This window comes from Cinclus cinclus, chromosome 29 (genome assembly GCF_963662255.1).
Source record: "Cinclus cinclus chromosome 29, bCinCin1.1, whole genome shotgun sequence".
In the NCBI taxonomy this organism is placed as follows: domain Eukaryota; kingdom Metazoa; phylum Chordata; class Aves; order Passeriformes; family Cinclidae; genus Cinclus; species Cinclus cinclus.
In genome coordinates this window covers 4367077-4386742 of record NC_085074.1, presented here as the reverse complement: position 1 = coordinate 4386742, position 19666 = coordinate 4367077, and the positions used below count along the sequence as shown (strand labels likewise).

At 55.2% G+C, this 19666-nt stretch overlaps 3 protein-coding genes across 3 annotated transcripts; all 3 read left to right on the top strand.

Annotated features, from left to right (window-relative positions):
• Positions 1-1183: 1183 nt before the first annotated feature.
• On the top strand, positions 1184-2263 carry LOC134054672 (nucleoplasmin-like). Its single transcript, XM_062510564.1, has 5 exons — positions 1184-1247; positions 1443-1525; positions 1606-1725; positions 1817-1910; positions 2178-2263. The coding sequence occupies exons 1-5, from the start codon at positions 1184-1186 to the stop codon at positions 2261-2263; spliced, it is 447 nt and encodes a 148-aa protein (XP_062366548.1).
• A 762-nt stretch (positions 2264-3025) lies between these two features.
• On the top strand, positions 3026-12973 carry RAB11FIP1 (RAB11 family interacting protein 1). Its single transcript, XM_062510476.1, has 7 exons — positions 3026-3354; positions 6128-6570; positions 6748-7540; positions 8475-9300; positions 9550-10703; positions 11778-11883; positions 12755-12973. The coding sequence occupies exons 1-7, from the start codon at positions 3026-3028 to the stop codon at positions 12971-12973; spliced, it is 3870 nt and encodes a 1289-aa protein (XP_062366460.1).
• A 3149-nt stretch (positions 12974-16122) lies between these two features.
• BRF2 (BRF2 RNA polymerase III transcription initiation factor subunit) lies at positions 16123-19005 on the top strand. Its single transcript, XM_062510549.1, has 4 exons — positions 16123-16276; positions 16826-16885; positions 17153-17474; positions 17900-19005. The coding sequence occupies exons 1-4, from the start codon at positions 16123-16125 to the stop codon at positions 18894-18896; spliced, it is 1533 nt and encodes a 510-aa protein (XP_062366533.1). The 3' UTR covers positions 18897-19005.
• The last annotated feature ends 661 nt before the right edge of the window (positions 19006-19666 follow it).

Genomic DNA, 19666 nt, shown 5'->3' with positions numbered 1-19666 from the left:
TGCAGTGATGCCTTAAGCAAAGGAAAAGCTCAGGGGGACGATGGGAGCTCTGAGCACGGAGGACTTCCAAAACCAGGGAATTAGGATCTTGGCAGATCTCTCAGCAGTTTCTCCCTCTCGTTTGGGACAGATGTCCGTGTCTGTGCCACTCGGGATGGGAGGTGGATTCTCATCTCACACGTGTGCAGAGGTGCCCTGCCCACACTGCACTGCCACGCAGCACCCTGGCACAAGTTGGTGTCAGTATGTTCAGTGACTGTACAGTTTTTGTCTTGGTTTGTGTCCAAACCCTGCCGTGTGAAATAAACCTCTGGATCTCTGCAGTGCCTCCGAATCTGTCCCGAGCAGAGGGTGCTGCTCTGTGTGCTGTTTCCAGTGGCTGCCTGAGGTTGGGGGGGGTCCATCCCCCCTCCCGGGGCTGTGGCTAGCAGGGAAATGCCAGGCTCCGGGCATTCCATGGTGCTACCCCTAAGCCCTGCCCCATGCTCCCACACCCCAAGAGAACAGGCAGAACTGTCAGAGGTGTCCAGTGCCACCTCCTGGTGCCAGGGAAATCCCAGCTCCAGCACAGGAACTGGACCTGGGATGCTGCAGGGCCCTCCCCTGCTGCTAGGATCGTTCCTCGGTGCTTTGCTTTAAACACCCTAAAATGATGAAATAACTAAGTAAAGATAAGAAATGGAGCTCGGGAGTGTTCCCAGTGCAGAGCCTCAGACCCGGCTCTGGTGATACTTGGGGGGCTCATCCCCGATCCCGGCAGATGACCCTGAACGCTGGCAGGTCCCGCGTGTCCCCCGTCCACCGCGGGGGGGTCCCCATCATCCCCTGGGGGATACGGTCCCACCCAGCCCATGTGCTGAAGCCCTGCGCTAATGGGCGACTTCCCAAGCAGTGGAGGCTAGGAGGGGCTGGCTCAGGGAACAGGGGTCCCAGGGACCAGTGGTCTCCGTGGCAGGGCAGGTGTCAAAACAAGCTGAACTGTGCTCAGGTGGGCTGTAGGTGCTGCTGGGGAGTGTGAGGGGATGGTGGGTGCTTTGATGCTCCTCCACCCCCCCACACCTGCACTATATTGCCAGCCTGCACCTCCCGGGATCCTCCTTTCCTTTATTAGCAGTCGGTCAGAGGGCAGGGGCTCGTTGCCCTGCGGCTGCTGTTGTCTCGGGTGCTGGATTTGCTTTGGAGGATGAGCAGCTCCTTTCACTTCTCCCGGTCGCTGTCAGAGGATCGGCCTGTGGCTGCGCTGTGGGGTACGGGGCTGGGAGCCCCAGGATGCGCTGGGGGATGGCGGCTCTGCTCTGCAGGGCCGGGTGAGACTCCCCCTTTCCTGCGGGGAGTGCAGCTGGGAAAGCCTCCCTTCAGTTTTTGGGTGGGAGGGAAGCACCTTTCTTTTGCTTTTGGGAGGGGGCAACCTGTGCACGAGCAGCCCCTGCCGTGTCTCCCAGGCTGCCAGCTGGGCACGGGCGCTCGGAGCTGCGTGGTGAAGGAGGATGATGACTTCTTGGAGCATCTGGTGCTGCTGAGGACGGTGAGAGCCGAGCCCGTGGCAGGGCCCCGCCGGAGCTCGGGCCGGCTGCTCCCTGCCATGGGCTCTGCTCGACCCTGCAGATCTGCCTGGGGGCTGACGCCAGGGACGAGCTGCACGTGGTGGCCGTGGATTCCAAAAACGCCTCCGCGGAGCGCAGGCCGGTGCCCATCGCGGCTCTGCGGAGCTCGCTGCTCCCCATGGTAAGGGCAGCCCCGCTCCCAGCCTCTGCCCGGCGGTGACAGCGGCACCTGGGGCTGGGGCCGGCGGTCTCTGAGCTCCGGCTCTTTGCAGATCAGCCTCAAAGGTCTGGAGCTCGTCCCTCCCGTCACCTTCGTGCTCCAGTGTGGGGCTGGGCCAGTCTATCTCAGCGGGCAGCGCGTCACGCGTGAGTGTCATCAGCCGTGGGTTCTGGGGTCACTCGGGGGTGCTCCGGGGTCCCCTGGCAGCTCGTGCTCGCCGTTCTGCCCGGGGATGGAGCGGGGGCTGCTCGGGGGAGTCAGCCTGGGCACGGTGGTCTGTGCCAGCTCCTGCTCTGACCGGGACAACGGCAGCGTTCCCACTCCGGTGTGGGCTGGGGTTTGTAGCTGGGGGGCTTCAACCCCTGACAGCGGGTCAGGCTCCCCTGCTGCAGCCCTGCCTCTCCTCTCCACAGTGGAAGATGAGGCCACGTCTGAATCCCACGAGGAAGACCTCTCAGAGGAACATGTGGATGATGAGGATGATGATGAAGCTTCTTAGAACGGGGAAGCTTGGAGAAGACTTCTGCTCTGGAGCGGAGCTGGTGTGGTGGTGGTGGGGACACGCAGTGCCCTGTGCCAAGGGCCGTGGATCTTATTGCAATAGCTTAAAATAAGTCAAGTTTCCCTGAATTGAGGCTGTGTCTTGGGGAGAGGCTCTGGCAAATGTGGATTTATTGATGGGGCTTTTTCCCTGCTGCGGCTGGGCTATTGAAGTGCATCCCTGAGCAGGGCGGGCTGGTTGTGCGGTTTGGATTCAGCGGCACACCTTTGATCATAAGGACTTTATTGCAAGTCTGTCTTTGTCTCCTCTGAGGTAGTGCCTTGCAGACAGGGGGATAAAGCAGGCAGGGTGTATGGGAGTCGGTGTAAAAACCCAGTCAAGGCACATTTGGATTTTAGGGGGGTGTGGGGATATGTGACGGAAGCGTGGCTGGGGAGCTTACCTGCAGCTTTCCAGCACAGGTAAAGCCCCAAACGTCCTACCCTCTGCACATGCACTGATATCCAGAGGCTGTACCACACACCTGGGTATGCACCTGTCTGCACTTACTGGCACGTGTATACACACCTGAACTCATCTCTATGCACACCTGTACGCACCTGTGCACACCTATACACACCTGTGCAGCCAGGCCCCGCCCCTCGCAGGCCCGGCCCTTCCCGCGCTCTCGCGAGAGGGGCGGGGCCGCGCGGGGCGCACCGGCCGCCGGCGCCGCCGTTCCCGGCGCATTCCCGGCCCGTTCCCGGTGCCGTCGCTGCCATGGCGGGCTCGGCCGCGGGCTGGGTGCCCACCCACGTGCGGGTGACGGTGCTGCGGGCGCGGGGGCTGCGCGCCAAGGCGGCTGCGGGCGGCAGCGACGCGTACGCGGTGATGGCGCTGGGCCGAGACAAGTTCCGCACCTCGGTGGCCGAGCGGTGCCGGGGCGAGCCGCTGTGGCAGGAGGAGGCCACGTTCGAGCTGCCGGCCCGGCCGGCCCCGCTGCGCCTCACGGTGCTGCACCGCGCCCTGGCCGGTGCCGACAAGTTCCTGGGCCGGGCCGAGGTGGAGCTGGCGGCGCTGCGGGAGCAGGGAGGCCGGAGACACACGAGGTGTGTGGGGCCGGGGGCTCTGAGGGGCGACGGGGGCGCCCTCGGCCAGAGAGGTGCCGGGGATGGTGTGTCCTAGGGGGGCCGGGGACGACGATGGAGTGGCTCCTCCGGGTCGTACCGAGGATGGGGAGGTGGTTTCGGGGGGTTTCTCGGCTCCACGGAGGGCAGGGAGGAGGGATGAGGGGGTTCTGTGTCCCAGGGGGGCTGGGGAGGGAGTTGAGGGGTGCCTCTGTACTCTTCAAGGGGGCGAAGTGCGTGCGGCTCCCCATGGGATGTCCCTGATCGTCGTGGAAACCTCTGTGCACCTCAGGCGTGTGTGGATCTGGTGGGACATCCCTGTGTCCCCACGGGAAGCTGTGTGTCCCGCAGGCTGGGGGTCACCCTGTGTCCCAGAACAGTGGGGAGCTCTTGTTCACCACAGGAACCCCTGAAGCCCCAAAAGAGCCCAGGGGGTGTCCCCTCGGAGCTGGGGGCCCAGAGAAACCTTTCCCAGCCAGCCCTGTCTGGTCCTTGGGTTTGATTTTCAAACATTTCCGTGTGAGTGCTGACACTGTCTGTAGGACACAGCCAGCCTGACCCCTAAACCTGATGTCCTCAGAATGCTGCCTCCTTCCAGCAGGGAACCAGCAGCAGCCTTTTATTTGTTTTTCCTAATAAACAACGTGTGTCAGTGTGGATAGTTCCACATTCCACAGACTGACACCGCTGCTGTCAGCAGCACCAAGCCAGGGCTGCTCCAGCCCAGCGCCAGCTCTGTGTCACACTCCTGCTTTGAACACAAGCACTGGGAAGGTGAAACCCAGGGGTGGTTCCCGGGAGGGTTTTACTGGGAGTCAGCAGCCTTGTAATATGCTGGTGAGTCACCTTCCTCCCCTGGCTCACCTGAGCCCTGCCATGGATGGAGCCTGGATGGAGCCGTCCCGCTTGTCAAGGCCTAATTAGGCTGTGGATTCATTAAGGCTGTGTCAGACACTGCTGTGTTTACACTGCGGAGCCCCTTGGTCAGCAGAGCTTAGGGCCTCGGGCTCCTAGGCGTGTTCCTTTGTGTCTGGGCAAAGGAAAATTGAAGAGGAGAAAAAAATGAAAATACAGCTTGGGTACTCCTGGGGAAATTTCTCATGTTTTCAGTTGTTTCTAGCCCTCAGTTTCCTGTTTGAAGCCTGTTTTGTTCTTGCTGCCATGGTGATGTGTGGCCATAAAGAGCGAGTTTTATTTGGAAAATAGATTTGTGTTGATTGACAGGTACTCACTAACACGATAAATGCCACTAATGAGATTTTTAGTGGTTTGGGGTGTTGTCAGTCCATACTTTCCTTCCAGCCTCTCCCAGGGGTGCTGCTTTCAGCGGGGGCTGAGCTGCCTTTGCTGAACACAGTGTTTGCCTGTGGCTCCCAGCACACACAGGATCGATTGTGGCACCGAAGCCCTGCGAGCACAGGATGCTCCTAGAAATCCCGGGCTTGGAACAAAAGTGCCCAGTGCTGGCTCATGTTAAAGGGGTTGTGATTCCTTGCAAAGCCTGTCTCTTGAGAAAACTCCTTCCCTGGGTGTCCTCTAACCCCAGGCTGGAGCATCTGACTGCTGCTCAAGTGTTCGTTTAGAATCCCAGAATGGACCTTAAAGCCCATCTTGTTCCACCTCCTGCCCTGGGCAGGGACAGCTTCCTCTAGACCATTGCTCCAAACCTGGCCTTGAACACTTTGAGGGACAGGACAGACACAGCTTCTCCTGGATCAGGGCCTTACCACCCTCAGAGGGAAGAATTTCTTCCTCATTTCCCTCTGAAGTGTCTGTAGCAGATTCTTGAATCCATCTCCTTTGGTTATCCCCATTAGTTTTGAATTTTCTCTGGAGCAAATCACCTTCTCCCTTTTGTTGCTTCCAGTATACCTTTGGACGTTGAAGTGCAAATTTGATAGTAGGGCACATTTGAATGCTTTGTTTGCTTCCTTTATTTTCCCATTCCAGCTGGTGAGGAGGAGGAAACAAAGCAGTTTCCAGGCAGCTTTTGCTGTGGGTTCTGTGGGGTGGGGAATTCTGCAGTTCCATCAACACACAAAACCATACTGCTGTGCAGTGCTGATAATTCGCTTTGCTGGCTCAGATGCGGTTTGAGTGTCATGGAGGGGTGGTTGAGGGCATGTGGGTGGTGGGATTGTGGTTTGGGAAGCCCTGGGCACTCCCCACACAGAGCTGGGAGCTGTGTTTGGGGAGGGAGAAGGCTCTGTCAGAGCAATGCCCTTCCTGGTGTGTGCCAGTCACGAGCCTGGAGGGGTGAGTGGAAATCCCCCGAGGTCTGTAGGGCTGTGTAAGGCTGGGGTTGGCTCTCTGGTGTTGATTAGAGGTTCCTTGGCTTAAGAGGCATTAAGGAGCTGGAATGAAAGGTATGAGGGCGTGGGACGCTGTGCAGCTCTGAGGCTGCTGCTCTGCTCCACTTCAAAGCTGTGGCCCCTGCCAGTGTCAGGAGGAGAGATGAAAGGGCAGAGGAGAGTGGCTGAGCTGAAATACAGGAATTCCATGTTGTGTTTGTGTTTTTTCTCCTTTTTCTTAACCCTTCCCGATCTGGGTTTAAAACCAAATCTTACTAATAACTTTCTGTTTAAGGAGATAAGATAAGGAATGTTTTCCTTGGCACCTGGGGCCATGACCATGACGTCACCATAAGATTAAAGGCTTTCTTTTCCTACACTGTGGGCTGATTTGATTTTTCAACCATAAGCACCCTCTGTGTTCTCAGTTACTGGTGGTTAAAGAAATCTCCTTGTTGCTGCAGGTGGTACAAGCTTCACTCCAAACCAGGAAAGAAGGAAAAGGAGAGAGGGGAGATCGAGGTGGATATCCAGTTCATGAGGAGCAACATGACAGCCAGCATGTTTGATCTGTCCATGAAGGACAAGCACCGCTCTCCCTTTGGGAAGCTCAAAGACAAGCTCAAGGGCAAGAGGAGCAGTGGCCTCTCGGACACGGCGTCGGAGATCGTCCCCAGCACCTCCCACTCCCCTGCTGACAGTGAGGATGAGGCAGCCGAGAAGGAGAAGAAGAAATCCAAGTTCAAAGCGCTGTTCTCCAAGCCTGGCCTGCAGAAGACATCCCTGTCCCAGTCCATGTCAGTGCTGCCCACTCAGCAGCCCCTCACCCCGAGGGTTCGGCTGCGGCCCAGCGACTTCCAGCCTCAGTGGGATGAGGAGGAGTCCGAGACCTCTCCTGCCTCAGAACGTGAGTATTGGCACAAAATCTTCCCCCAAAGGGTTGTTTATACTTTTCACAGCACTGGTTAAATTCTTCTTTCTGAACACATCTATAGAAAGTCCCTCGTGGCACTGAGGCTGTCAGTAGTGTCAGAGAAAAGGTTGTTCTTGCATTTTGAATTTCTCCCTGTTTTTCTTTTTCCAGGATCCTTTGAAAACGCGCTGGAAGAGAAGCCAGCTCCTTCTCCTCTGTTCAGATCTCGTAAACCAGCCTTTTTGGACAGTAGGCAGCTAACCCAAGGAACCATTAACCACACCAAAAAGGATGGGCTCTCTTTGTTCAGTGGCCTTAAATCTAAAAGCGATCCCGTGTCCAAGTCTAGTCTGTGCATCAATGGCAGTCACGTTTATATGGAAGAGACCATGACGAAGGACAAGACTCCAGCCTCCTCCCCCTCTCCTCACAACCTCAGGAGGAAGCAGCTCTTTGCTTCAGAGGAGAACCTGTCCTCCAGGTCCACTAAATCACCTGAAGAGGTGGGGAGAACCTCTTCTGGTCAGGCTTTCTCTGGGTCCACATCCTTGGAGACCTTCAAATCCATGACTCTGCCATCATACAAACTGCTCAGCAGTGAGGAGCACCTGGACACCAGCATTCCACCAAGCATTGAGGCTGTTAGAGAGACTAAAAAACCAGAGAACAAAAAGTCTGCCTTGCTCTCCCTGGTCTCTGGGAAGAAGGAAATGATGAAGACCAGCAATGCTGAGATTGTTCCCAACAGGACCCTGCAGAGTGAGGAAAATACAACTGCAGAAGAGAAGAGTGAAGAGGAGGCCAAATGCCCTGAAGGTCCAGCAGATTTGGGCAGAGGGAGCCCATCAGGAGACACTGTCCATGTGGAGGAGGCCGTCACAAACAAGCAGCTGCTCAGCCCCCGTGAGGAAGAACAGAAACCTGAGAAAGCTGCTCCAGCCAAGACCAAAGCTGTGAAACCCAGGTGAGTCCCAGCTGCTGGCAGGGGCTGGGATGGGCAGTGGTGGTGGCAGGGGGCAGTGGGCTGTGTCCTGCCACACCTGGGCTCAGGTGCTGCTCTGCAGGTCCCTGCGGGTTCTACGCTGGCGTTGGGCGCTTTGATAACAAATAACTCCAGGTTCTTCCTCAGTGTGAAAAACAGATGGATGTAGGGATGCTCCTTGTAAGTGATGCTGAAATAGTGGTTCTCTAGCACAGGCACCTGTGCAGGTACTGAAGAGGTGATTTTTCTTGCTGGATCTCTTGCACAAACTAATTCTGTCTGAGCTGTGTGCTGTGGCCTCCCCAGGGTCTGAAATGCCCGTTCTAACATCTCTGCTTTCCTCTTCCCTACTTGGCTGTGGTCTTCCAAAGGGTAGCCTTGGAGCCCTTCTGCTTTTGGCATCATTCACAGCAGCACAGAGGGATATTGTGTGGATTTGTACCCAAGGCTTTTTCGGACATTCTGCTCCTTTACCCCGCATATACATATATATATATATATATATATATATATATATATATATAAATGGTTTTTGGGGTTTTATATATATACATATATATAGGTGTGCCCTACTAATAAGGCTGTGTTTTGTGTGTGTCTCTAACTCCTCATTTTCAATGCTTCTTGAGTTTAAGTGTCTTGCCTGTGCAGTGTTTTACATACTAATAAACCTGCTTGGGGTGCAGAGAGATGGTGCTTAAAGCAGCAAAAACAAGCTCTGCAGCAGAAGAGTTCTGGCATAAGCCCAGTGCTTGGTAAAGGTGCAGTTAAGGACGGGGGACCTCTCTCTGAGGTCTCTTTAAAGTATAGCTCATTTCAGTGGCAGAGCTGATGGAGGCTGGTGTTCCTGCCTCGTGTGTTCCTGCCTCGTGTTGCATCTGCAAGTGACATGCGAGTTTTTTGTCCCTTTTTGCAGACTGGGCCTGTCTCCAGAGGAGGAACCCAAAGCCACGCTTCCTACTCTTGCACCTGACCCCCTCCCTGCTTTCCTCTCTGTGCACCGTACCAGCAGTGCAAATAATCCTTTTATTTCTAAAGTGGGGCAGACAGTCCAAGTGCCAGACTCTGAAAACACCACTAGTTCTCCTGCCTCTCTCATGTCTCCTGCTGTTGCTGCAGAGCTTTGGAATGACAAGAACCCCTTTACTCTTGAGTGGGACCGGGCATCCAGAGCCCTGGATTCTGACAGCATCGCCCTTTTCCCTTCACCCCATCATCCTGCAGCCTCTGTTCCCAAAGCACCTCTTCCTGGGCAGGTCCCTGCTAGGGGCAATAATCCTTTTGCTTCTGACTGGGGGCAAGCTCCTGAGGGCTCTGGCACGGAGCCTTCCCGTGATCTCTCTGGCCCACCCACACCTCCTGTCCCCTCTGGCTGTCATTTCAATGGCAATAATCCCTTTGTGTCCAAGCCTGGGGGACAGGCAGTGCCAGGTTTCCAGGCTTTCTCTGGTTCTTCCCCTGCCTGCCTTCCTGGTGGTGAGGACTGTTCCTCTGGAGGACACCCTGCTTGTGGTGCTTCAGAGGGCTCTGTGGATGTGGCTTTAGCCAATGGTGTCAAAGCTGTGCCAGACCCTCTTGGCACCTTGTCTGACTCCCCTTCTGGTCCCTCTGGGCTGGCTCCAGAGCCACACCGTGGTTCTGCCCAGCTTCAGCCTGAGGATTCTTTGGAAAGCAGCAAGCCAGGCACTGGGAAATCTGTGTCCTTTGTCCTAGGGAGATGGCAGGGTGTTCCATCAGGTGGTGTGGGTTTGGGTAGGCAAGAAGGTGGAGAGCAGCACCTGGATTCCAGTGGAAGGTTACAGATGGCTTCAGGGGCAGCAGGAGAGCGATCAGGGTTTGGGGGTGAGCTGGGAGCAGGGGGTGACCCACGGACAGAGCTCTCTGGGGACAGCACACATCCCACCTGGAGCAGTGATGGAACAGCTGTGGAGGTCACTGGTGTGAACACTGAGTCCTGCACAATAGGTGACAAAGATTTTGTGTCTCTCAAGAGTGAGCTCAGAGAGGAGCAGGAGACCTGTGGTGCAAAGCAACGGGCAGAAGGAGTGCCCGTGTTAGAGCCCCAGGCAGCCCCACCTGCTGGAAATGAGCCACTTTGTCAAGTCCAGCCAAGCCCGAGAGCCCGCACGGTGTCCCCTTGGGAGGGGGATCCAGGGAGGGCTGGCAGTGAGATCCTTGTCCCCCCAAAGCCAGCCCCACGAGTGGCTGTACTGCTGAGGAAATCCCCAGTGACTTCCCAGGCTGAGCTAAGGGCTGATGTTCCTGCTTCAGGAGATGCTGTAAAATCCACACCAGGGCTTCCATTCCTGGAGGACAAGGCCTCAGCTGCTCGTGGGTGCCTCCCTCAAGGTGACTCCTTGGAGACTGTTACCCCTCCAGTGACAGCCAGAGGTAACAGCAGTGACAGGCCTTCAGAAAAAGAAGGTGATGATGATTTCTCTGTCGGTGTCACAAATCTCAAGTCTGCCATTCCTGTGCCTGGAGACCGGGCCTCGGCGCTGGCCAGTCTTCCCGTGATCCCGGAGGGAGGCTCTGATGATGAGCTGCTGGGGGATTGCCAGGAGAGCTGTAGGGTCACTGCAGGTGACAAAGGTGTTCTAGGGAACGGAGAGCAGCCCCGAGGTTTGACACCTTTGCATGGAGAGCAAAGAGAGTTCTCTGATAGCTCTGCTGCAGCCGTGGTGATCCCGGCTGCTCCAGGAGGAGGAGCTGTTCCTGGCGCTTGGAAGCCAGGGAGTTTGGCTGTGCTGCCTGCTGCAGTGGGTGCTCCCAGGGTCTGTGTCCAGGGACCTGACTCAAGCTTAGGTGGGATGTCTCATTCCAGAGAGTGTGACAGTCACTTTGAGAAACAAGAGCTGGAAAGGAGTGCAGGTGTTGAGGAGTGTGCAGAGTGTGACTTCTCTGAACCTTCTGCTTTCTCTTCCTCCCTGTCAAGTCCTTGCCAGCCCTACTCTTCCTCTCATTCCCTTCTCTCTGACACCCCAAGTCATAGAGCAGAGTCTCCGAAAAAGCCAGCAGCCGAGGGCTTCGCAGATAAAGCAGGAAATTCGGGCAAGAAGAAACTTCTGCAGGCATGGGTTTCACCCTCTGAAATGTTCCCTAACCAAACCCCACGGGGTGGTGAAACCGTGTCTCCCAAGCACAGGTGAGACCATGTGGGGATCACAGCAGGTACCTCTGTGCAGTTGTGAGCTTTTCTTTGCTCTCTGAGTGCAGATCTGTCCCTGCAGCTGCTGCATCTGCCTGGGACCAGGCTGCCCTGACTTCCTCTGGGGCCTGGATTTGTCAGGGCTTGGGTGCTGTCACCCAGTGCGGGGTTGCTGCTGGCTCCAGGAGGATCTGTACAGCTCCTCGGGCTGCCAAGGGGAGCAGCTGCTCATCACAGCTCTTTGGGGAGCCCTTAGTGAAAGTGCAGGTGGAATGGAGTCATTGCATCCCACTGGCCTGGGACTGAGCTTTTGTCAGACCTGGGAGAATGGTCGCCCCGAGAAAGGGGAATGCTTCATTTCCTGGCTGAGCTGGGCTCCTCAGTGATCACCAGAACTGATGCAGCTCAGGCTGCTCCTGGAGCTGCACTCCTGCTGCTGAGTGGTGCCACTGATCTGCCAGCCCTGGAGACTTCACCTGCAGAGCTCTGCCTGGGGTCTAGGACACCTCTGGGCCAGCATTTGCTGAAATAGAAGGAAAATTTTCTTCCTGTGTTAAAATCGGTGCTGTAAGTCCTGCTCAGGCAAATAATGACAGCACTTCCTCACAGCTTGTGGTGTCAGTTCATATTGGACAAGGCCTAACAATTGTCTCAGGACAGCAGAAGTATTTGATATGTTGTAAGATCACAAATATGTTCTGATTAGGAAAGTCAGGCTGAAATACCAGTTCCTGAGGGATCAGAGTAGGTGCCCTGTGTTCTGTCTCCTCGTGTAGCCTGACCTGGCTTTTCTTCCATGACACACACAGGATGTATTTCCCTTCATGCTGCTGCTTTATCTCAAATGCCTTAAGTCAATAAAGATAGTAGAGAACTGGAAAATACTTACAAAACCCCTGTGGCTTAGAAATACCTTGTCTTCCTGAAGCTGAATCCCTTTTCTCTCAGGAGATAGAGCAGGGAGGGAATCGTCCCAAATTTCTTGCTGTATTTGTTCTTAGTCTAAAGATGTGTCATGCTGCTGTTACATCTTCTGCCTCAACAACAGGAATCTTTATTTTCCTGTTGCAGACTCCATCCTGTGAAGCCAATGAATGCCATGGCAAACAAGCCTCAGAGCAAGAGCCTGAATGTCATCAGCACCATGAATGAAAAGCTGCTGGAAATGAGTGTGAAGGTATGGAGGGAAATGGCACTTTCACTGCCCAAGCTTTGATTTAATTGAAGAGTTTGTGCGTTCCAGATAGTCGGGACATGAACTTCCTTTTGGTCAGCCCCCAAGCATGGGAATATTCTTTAAATGCTTATTTTCCTGTAGGCTGATCTATAATAGAGCTGGGGCTCTTGTTTTGTGGAGGAAGTTCTCAGGCACAGCCACTTCCTTGGAGCACAGTTGTGCAGTTGGGATCAGCAGTGGGATTGAGAAGAGCTTTCAGCATAATCCTGGCCTTAGAAGAGACCTCCAGGCTTGAGGCACAGCTTCCCTGCCACGTTGATCCAAAAGTCTGGGAGCATCCCTGGGTCAGCAGGGAAAATCACGGGTCCCCTTATTGTCTGTCAGGGTATTTTGGGGAAATAGTGAAGTTAGAACTGAAATAATGTAGTGCCTCCTTCTGGTGTGAGGAGAGAGGATGTGAGCTGAGCGATTCAAACTGTTTCAAGGGGGTTGAAAAACTTGCAATGGGTGTTATGGTGTTCTGATTCCATCTGAATTGTGTGTGATGCCCCACAGCAGCCTGAGTACTCATGCTCCTTGCCTGGGTTCTGGGAGCTGGAGGAATCACCAGAGGCTGCCCAGTACTCTCAATGCTGCTTAAGGGTTAAAACCAGACTTTTCAAAGAAATAGGACGAAACGGCAAAGGTCTGGGTGGGTGTTTCTTGCTGTTTAACCTGAATTTGGCTTTACCAGTCTGCATTTAAGCAGCTGGTTGAAGCTTTGCCAGGTTTGTTTAGCAGCAGCTGTCAGCCTGCTGGTCTGTGTGTTGTGTTGCTGGTTTGGAATGTCCTGTGTCTGCTCTGACCCTGCCTTCCCCCCTCCCTCCCCAAGAAATACGATCCCTCAGACCCTGCCTATGCGTATGCTCAGCTGACACACGATGAGCTGATCCAGCTGGTGCTCAAACAGAAGGATACCATTACCAGGAAGGACCTGCAGGTGCGGGAGCTCGAGGACTACATCGACAACCTGCTCGTCAGAGTCATGGAAGAGACCCCAAACATCCTCCGTGTTTCCATGTCTGGGAACAGAAAGGCTGGGAAGATGTGAAGGATCTGGGGGTGTCGGTGAGCAGGGACTGAATTCCCCCTAGAGGAGGGTGAGGAGCTGCTGTGGAGCAGGTGGTGCTGGTTGTGCTGCTCATGGAAAATGACCTTTTTCCTGTTTCTGCCTTGAGCAACTCTGGGATTGATTAATAGTTCCATCAGGTGTTGTAATGAAGTCACCTTATCGTGTTTATTTTTTGTTTTCTTCCCATTATTTGGGAAGATCAGGCATTAACCCAAAGGCTGGTTGTGATGGGAAGGAGGAGGGTTTTTGATGTGTTTTGCTTCCCAGCAAGGCACTGACGATCCTTTAGGAGGATTTTTTAAAAATGGTTTGATTTTTAACAGCTTTGATAGATCAGTTACTGTTCTTTACACATCTGAAGTTGTAGTGCAATATAAATCCTTGTACAGTAGAGCTTGAGGATTTGACTGTTTTTAAAATTATAATTAACTACACTGGAGAAGTCCAAAGATGTCCCAGCTTCAGGCCTGGGCTGTAATTTAAAAGGAATTAGTGCCCTGGAAGTTGACCATAAGCTGACCAAATCTCAGTTCATCTCATCGAGTGGACATTCCCAGGAGTCCTTCAAGAGAATGTTCATAGGTTTTTTGGAGTAGGAGCCGTTGAGGTTCATGGTACGTTTCTGCCATAGGAATGGCATCAATTGATTGGGCCAAAGGTACATTTTAACTCAGAAGTTGTTCTCTTAGTGTCTTAAGATTTCTGCTCTGGAGGTTGTTCAAAGGAGGCAGAGGCTCCCCTGGCTCTGCCCTGTGCCCTGGAGCAGGGCTGGCTCTCACACCTTGTGCCCTGTGGGAGTTCTGTGACCATTTCCCTTTTACATTCATTCAGGACACATAAATGCTTTGGCTTTTGGAGCTGGGGCTCACCTTGAACACCCCCTTCCAAGGCGAGCAGTCTTGCAAAAAGTGCTTTTTGTGGTCATTCCAGAGAGGGGAGGGAGCGCTGGGGCTCCACCCGCTCTGGTTCCTTGCTGCTCTCTGGGGGGAAAACCTTGTGTGGCTGAGGGCTGCTGGGTTTGCTGGACAATCCAGACCTCCCTGGGGGTCTCAGTGGGTTCAGGGATGTTCTCCCCATCCCGTCAGGCAGCAGGAACAGCTCATTGCAGGGGAGCAGCCACCACAGCTTCCCCCACTGGGAGCTACATGAGGCTTTTGTTTGCTGAGCTCTTGGCAAAGATCAAAAAAATCAGATGCCTTTTTGTACCTCTGGGATTTACCAGGGTAGGGAGAATCCATAAAAGACTTGGAGGGAAGCTGGAAAACCAAGAGAGCAGGAAGCAAAGGACCAAAGCTTCATGAAGACCAAAGCTTAAAGCTTTCCAGCCTTAATTCTACAGAAACAAACACTCCTACCTGTGGAAATAGTTGGGTTATTGGGTCACTCCTGGCTCAGGGGTGAGTTTCTAACTCAGTTTTTCTACAGCAAAGCACTTTATTGAGGGACTGGAGCAGCTGGATGGACTCTCACCCTGTGAGCAGTCTGCTTACAATTGTCATAAACCACTGGAAACTACTGGAGATCTCAAATACTGTATTTTTGTAGTGAGGAACAGTTTAATATATTTGCACGGAGATGTAAACATTTATCAGAAAAATCAAAAAAATGCTGTTAATGATATTTTTATCCCTGCTTATTCCTGCTACCAAAGTCTGGAGCTTTACAGGCAGAGCTGCCCCTCATGGGCAGCCTGACCTCAAACAAGCCTTAGAAGCTGAGTCTTGCAAGATTTTTCAGGTACTTTGATCTCATTTTAATGTTATTTGAGCAACGAGGGTATGCTCTCTTTTCTCCTGTCCCTTCTGCTCTGAGTGAAGGGTCTGAAACCTTGGTGGTGGTGCTGGTTTAATTCTGAGTGGTGCTTGTTGGCTTTGCTGGAGCTGCTGCTGCCTCTTGTGCCTTCTCGAGTGAGGAAGATGAAGGATTGATTTGTTTCCTCCTCGTGCCTCTGCAGATCTCTGGACAGAGAATCCTGTACCTCACTGATAAACTTCTATTTCAGACTTTTTTCTGTTGGGAAGAGTGACCTGCACAGAACCAAAGCAATAAATAATATGTGCTCTTAGCAGAGATGAAGCCTTAACACTTGGAATAGCCTCCCCTGGCTGTGGGAACTTTTTTTTTTTTGCCGGTTCCAGCTGTGGCTGTTGGGTGGAGCCCGAGCTGTGCAAGGCTCTTGCCCCGGGGTTCTTCCCTCCCTTGGGTGGCTGCAACTGTGGAGCCTCAGGGTGCCCCGATCCTCGACTTCTCAGCCCCAAAAAGCATCACCCAAGCCTCATAGCTCGTTTTGATTGGCAGTACTCGTTAAAGCCTTCCTTTGGTGGGAGGGACTGGCATCTTACATCCTCAAGGGCCTTAGAAATCAAATACATTGTTTTATTATTGAAGGATCTGAATGCACGTTCCCCGTTTGTACTCTTTTCTTTTAGCCCAGGTACTGTTTGTTTTTAAACACCTCTTGGTTTTATGGAACACTAAAATAAATACACCTTAAACCCAGCGTTCTGATCACCGTGTCTTTGTTCTGAAAGCAGTTTCAAGAGGGCCTCGTCCCCTCCTTGTGCCCAGATCCACTCATCCTCCAGGTATTTCGGTGCTGGTTTTATCCCAGCAGCAAAGCATGCGGGAACTTCCTGGCAAGCACCTGGCGGGGCGGGGAAACCTGATGGACGGGCTCGTCCGTATCTGCAGAAGCGAGAGTTTCTGTAAAGTGACCGTGGGAGAGAGAGATTCTCGGCCAGCAGCGCTGACCCCGGCCTCAGGCTGCGGTGGTGACGGGGAGGAGGCCATCGGCCTCTAGCCTGCCTTGGCGGCCGGGTCCTGAGCGCGGTTATCGCCCTGCTCCTCCGCAGCGATGGGCCCCGGGCTTCCCCGCCGAGGAGGACGCGTTGTCCCCTCGGTCCCGCTCCCTGCGCCGGGCCCGGGGCCGCCGCGGAACTGGCGGCGGCGGAACGCAGCGTGCAGGGGCGGCGTTTCGGCGGGCGGGCGTCGGGAAGGACCGCGAGCGGTGCCGCTATTGGCGGGCTCGGGCCGGGGTGTGCCGCTATTGGCAGGCTCGGGCCGGGGTGTGCCGCTATTGGCTGTGAGCGGTACGCCCGCCCCTGCGCTCCCCCAGCGCGGCGGCCGCCATGGCGGCGCGGGGCCGGTGCCCCGAGTGCGGGTCGGGGTCCCTGGTGGAGGACGCGCACTACGCGCAGCAGCAGCTGGTCTGCTCCGCCTGCGGCTGCGTCCTGTCCGAGGGGCTCCTCACCACCACCTACACCGACGAGGAGCATCTGCGGGGTGCGGCACCGGAACCGGGAGCGTCCGCGCTCGGGGTGGTGCAGAACCGATCGTGCGAAGCTCGTTTGGGTCTCTCTGAGCCGGTCCGAGCAGCGAAGCGCTCCCCGAGCTGTGTCTCGGTGTGCCGTGCTGGGCACTGTCGGGTCAGACCGGCCGCTCCCCCTCCCTCCATTCCCCAAAAACACCGGCAGGGTTTTCCATCACAGGGCGCACCCGCAGCACTTCCCTGCCACGGTTTAGGCTTGGAGCCGGTGATGAGCTTTAAATTTAAACTGTGGGATCTCTTATTGTTACAAGAGATGATTAGAAATCTCATTTAAATATCTTAGAAAAGCTTTAAGTGCAGCGGAGCAGCCCCGAGGCCGTTGCCTGGCTCTGTCTGCAGGGAATGCCTGGCTCAGAGGAGATCCCACAACTCGCTTTTATCTGTGCTGCTCTGACTAAAACAATTCTGATTGTTGGTTTCCGGTTCTGTGGGCATCTGGTTACCCCAGACCCAAGTGTCCCTGGATTCCCTGCAGGACTGACTGATCCAACTCTGTTTTCCAGAGGTCGCCTATTCCCAGAGCACTGGCCAGAAGGAGCAGCTGAGCCGCTGCCTGCAGCGAGGTAAGAGCAGTTCCTGCACGCCCCTATCCCCCCTGCCCGCAGCTCCAGTTTGTTTAACTTGTTTCTAGTGGGGAAAAAGTGTCAAACCCCTTCGGAGGCGACGGCAGAGCCGGGGAAAGGGACTTGGTGCTGCATCCAGCCGGTGCCTCCCCTGCCCTGAGGGACTGGGAGGTGTTTGAGTGCCTGTGCTGGGGGAACGCTGCCTGCTGGAGCTCTGAGAGTTTGAAATTCCTTGATCCCATGTGTGAGGGCAGTGTGTTCCCGCAGGGATCCGGCGGGTGCAGGACCTGTGCAAAGTGCTGCAGCTCCCGGCCGTGTTCGAGGAAACGGCCGTGTCCTACTTCCAGAGGGCTCTGCAGCTCCCTGCCTTCCGCCTGGTGAGCCTGGAGAAGAAGGAGCTGCTGGGGGGCTGCTGCGTGTTCGTGACGTGCCGCCAGCGCAACTGGCCCCTGACCATGGGCACCGTCTGCTCCCTCCTGTATGCCAAGCAGGACCTGTTTGCCAGCGTCTACCTGAGCCTGCAGAAGGAGCTGGGGCTCTCGGTGCCTGCCCTGAGCCTGGCAGACCTGGTGACAACACACCTGAACAGGTGATGGGGCCCCTTTCCAGCCCTTTGGCAGCCCTGGTTTGTCCTGGCTGGGTGGAGAGGCTGAGCTGTGGCACAGATGCTCAGGCTGGGCTGGCTTTTGTCCCTCCCTTGTCATACCTGGGCTGTGATTTTCACCTTCCCCTGAGAGGGCAAAGAGGTGCTCAGGAATGCATCATGAATGACAGAATCCCAGATCTCTGAGGTCTTCAAGTCCAACCCGTGCCCAGTGCCCACCTTGTCACCCAGCCCAGACCACTGAGTGCCACCTCCAGAGATGGGGACTCCACCACCTCCCTGGCAGCAATTCCAAAGCCTGAGAAGCCTTTCCATAAAGAAATTCCTCCTGATATCCATGAGCAGCAGCCATGGCAGGAGCAGCAGTTTGTCCTCGGGCTTTCCCTGACCGTGTCTCTTTGCTCCCGCAGTTTCCGGCTGCTCCAGCCCACGGCCAACATCCCTGCACCGTTCCTGGAGGACAAGGAGAAGCTGCTGGCCCGGACTATGGCCATCGTGGAGCTGGCCAGCGACACGTGGCTGGTGACCGGCCGGCACCCCGTGCCCATCGTCACGGCCGCGGCGTTCCTGGCCTGGCAGTCGCTGCGGCCCGGCCCGCGCCTCTCCTGCCCCTTGGCACAGTTCTGCCGCCTGGCAGGGGTGGATCTGCCCCCGCCAGCCCACCTCAGGCTGAAGGAGCTGCTGGAGATCCTGCTGGGAATGGCCTCCCAGCTCTCCTGGCTCCGCGGTTTCGACTTGGACAGGAAAACGGTGGTAAAGCACATCGGGGACCTGCTGCAGCACCGCGTGTTCCTGCTGAAAAACGCCTTCAGCCAGCATGGGGAGGAGCAGCAGGACACGGCCCCGGGCCAGGGCTGCTCGGATAAGGACTCCCCAGATAAGGGCTCCCTGGATAAAGACTCCTTGGATAGGGGCTCCCTGGATAAGGACTCCCCAGGCCAGGGCTGCCCAGGGCAGGGCTCTGTGGGCCCGGACTCCCCTGATAAGGGATCCCTGGATAAGGACTCCCCAGTCAAGGACTCCTTGGATAAGGGATCCCTGGATAAAGACTCCGTGGATAAGGGATCCCTGGATAAAGACTCTGTGGATAAGGGATCCCCGGATAAGGGATCCCTGGGTAAGGACTCCCGAGGTCAGGGCTCCCCAGGCCAAGGCTCTCCCAGCTCTCCTCAGGGGGCACAGCAGCAGGGCCGTCCCTGGGCAGGGACAGGCCAGCGTGGGGGTCCCCTGAGGCCCCTGCTCCCACCCTGCCTCCTCCACCCCAGGAAGAGGCTGCGGCCAGCAGCTCCGAGCGCTGCGGCCGTGGCCCCCACGGGGGACGAGCCCATCTCGGACAGCGAGATCGAGCAGTACCTGCGGAGCCCCGAGGAGATCCGTGCCCTCAGGAAGGCCAAAGTCTGGCTGTGAAGGTGGCCGTGGCTCAGAGGACGGTGCTGCCAGGGACAGTTTTGGGACCAAAAAGCGTGAAGCCCACCAGGGACAGAGTGATTGTGCTGCAGAGACAGTCACCAGGGAATGGGGGTGTGGGGAGGGAGTAGGCTGGGTCCGCCTTGATGTGCTGGACCAAAATGGGGCTTCTTAGGGAGGGACTGCTTCAGGTCATGGTACATTTCTGTTACAAACAAATAAAAGTACAGGTGCCAGGTTCTCCAGGGCAGCCTCACCTTGGACTTCTCATTCTTCAGCAGAATGACTTTGTAAGGGTCAAAAACTGCAGGCCAGGCTGAGAGAAATAACAGTAGATCTTGGCAGATTGGCATATCTTTAATATATTAAACAAAACATATCTGCTAGAAACATTCTATTCATATAAAAATGCAAAAAGACCCCTTTAAACACATTTCTTTGGCATATTTCCCTCCCCCCAGATATTGCAGGAAGCTCTGTTGATATGTCATTCGCTTGTAAACAGACAAAACAAAGTGTAATTAAGAATACAAAGCTTTTCCTCTAATACTGTCACAATGCAGCAAGCAATAGAACCACGGGGCCTCAGCCAGACTGGGGAGGCTGCAGGAGCTGCAGTAAGGGTTTAAACTGTGTTAAATACCAGGGACAATGAAATATTTAAACATTTAACTGGGCAGAGAAGCCGAGGCAGGCAGGGAGTGGCAGGTTAAGCCCAGGGGTGCCCCAGCCCTGTGGGGTGAGTGGTTCCCAGGTGAGACCAATCCCCT

Excerpts from the sequence above, each read along its gene's own strand:
- LOC134054672 (XM_062510564.1), top strand. The coding sequence starts at position 1,184 with ATGAGCAGCTCCTTTCACTTCTCCCGGTCGCTGTCAGAGGATCGGCCT. Across the intron at positions 1,248-1,442 it reads GCCTGTGGCTGCGCTGTGGG|GCTGCCAGCTGGGCACGGGC; the intron begins GTACGGGGCTGG and ends CGTGTCTCCCAG. Across the intron at positions 1,726-1,816 it reads GGAGCTCGCTGCTCCCCATG|ATCAGCCTCAAAGGTCTGGA; the intron begins GTAAGGGCAGCC and ends GGCTCTTTGCAG.
- RAB11FIP1 (XM_062510476.1), top strand. The coding sequence starts at position 3,026 with ATGGCGGGCTCGGCCGCGGGCTGGGTGCCCACCCACGTGCGGGTGACG. Across the intron at positions 6,571-6,747 it reads GACCTCTCCTGCCTCAGAAC|GATCCTTTGAAAACGCGCTG; the intron begins GTGAGTATTGGC and ends TTCTTTTTCCAG. Across the intron at positions 7,541-8,474 it reads ACCAAAGCTGTGAAACCCAG|ACTGGGCCTGTCTCCAGAGG; the intron begins GTGAGTCCCAGC and ends CCCTTTTTGCAG.
- BRF2 (XM_062510549.1), top strand. The coding sequence starts at position 16,123 with ATGGCGGCGCGGGGCCGGTGCCCCGAGTGCGGGTCGGGGTCCCTGGTG. Across the intron at positions 16,277-16,825 it reads CGACGAGGAGCATCTGCGGG|AGGTCGCCTATTCCCAGAGC; the intron begins GTGCGGCACCGG and ends TCTGTTTTCCAG. Across the intron at positions 16,886-17,152 it reads GAGCCGCTGCCTGCAGCGAG|GGATCCGGCGGGTGCAGGAC; the intron begins GTAAGAGCAGTT and ends GTGTTCCCGCAG.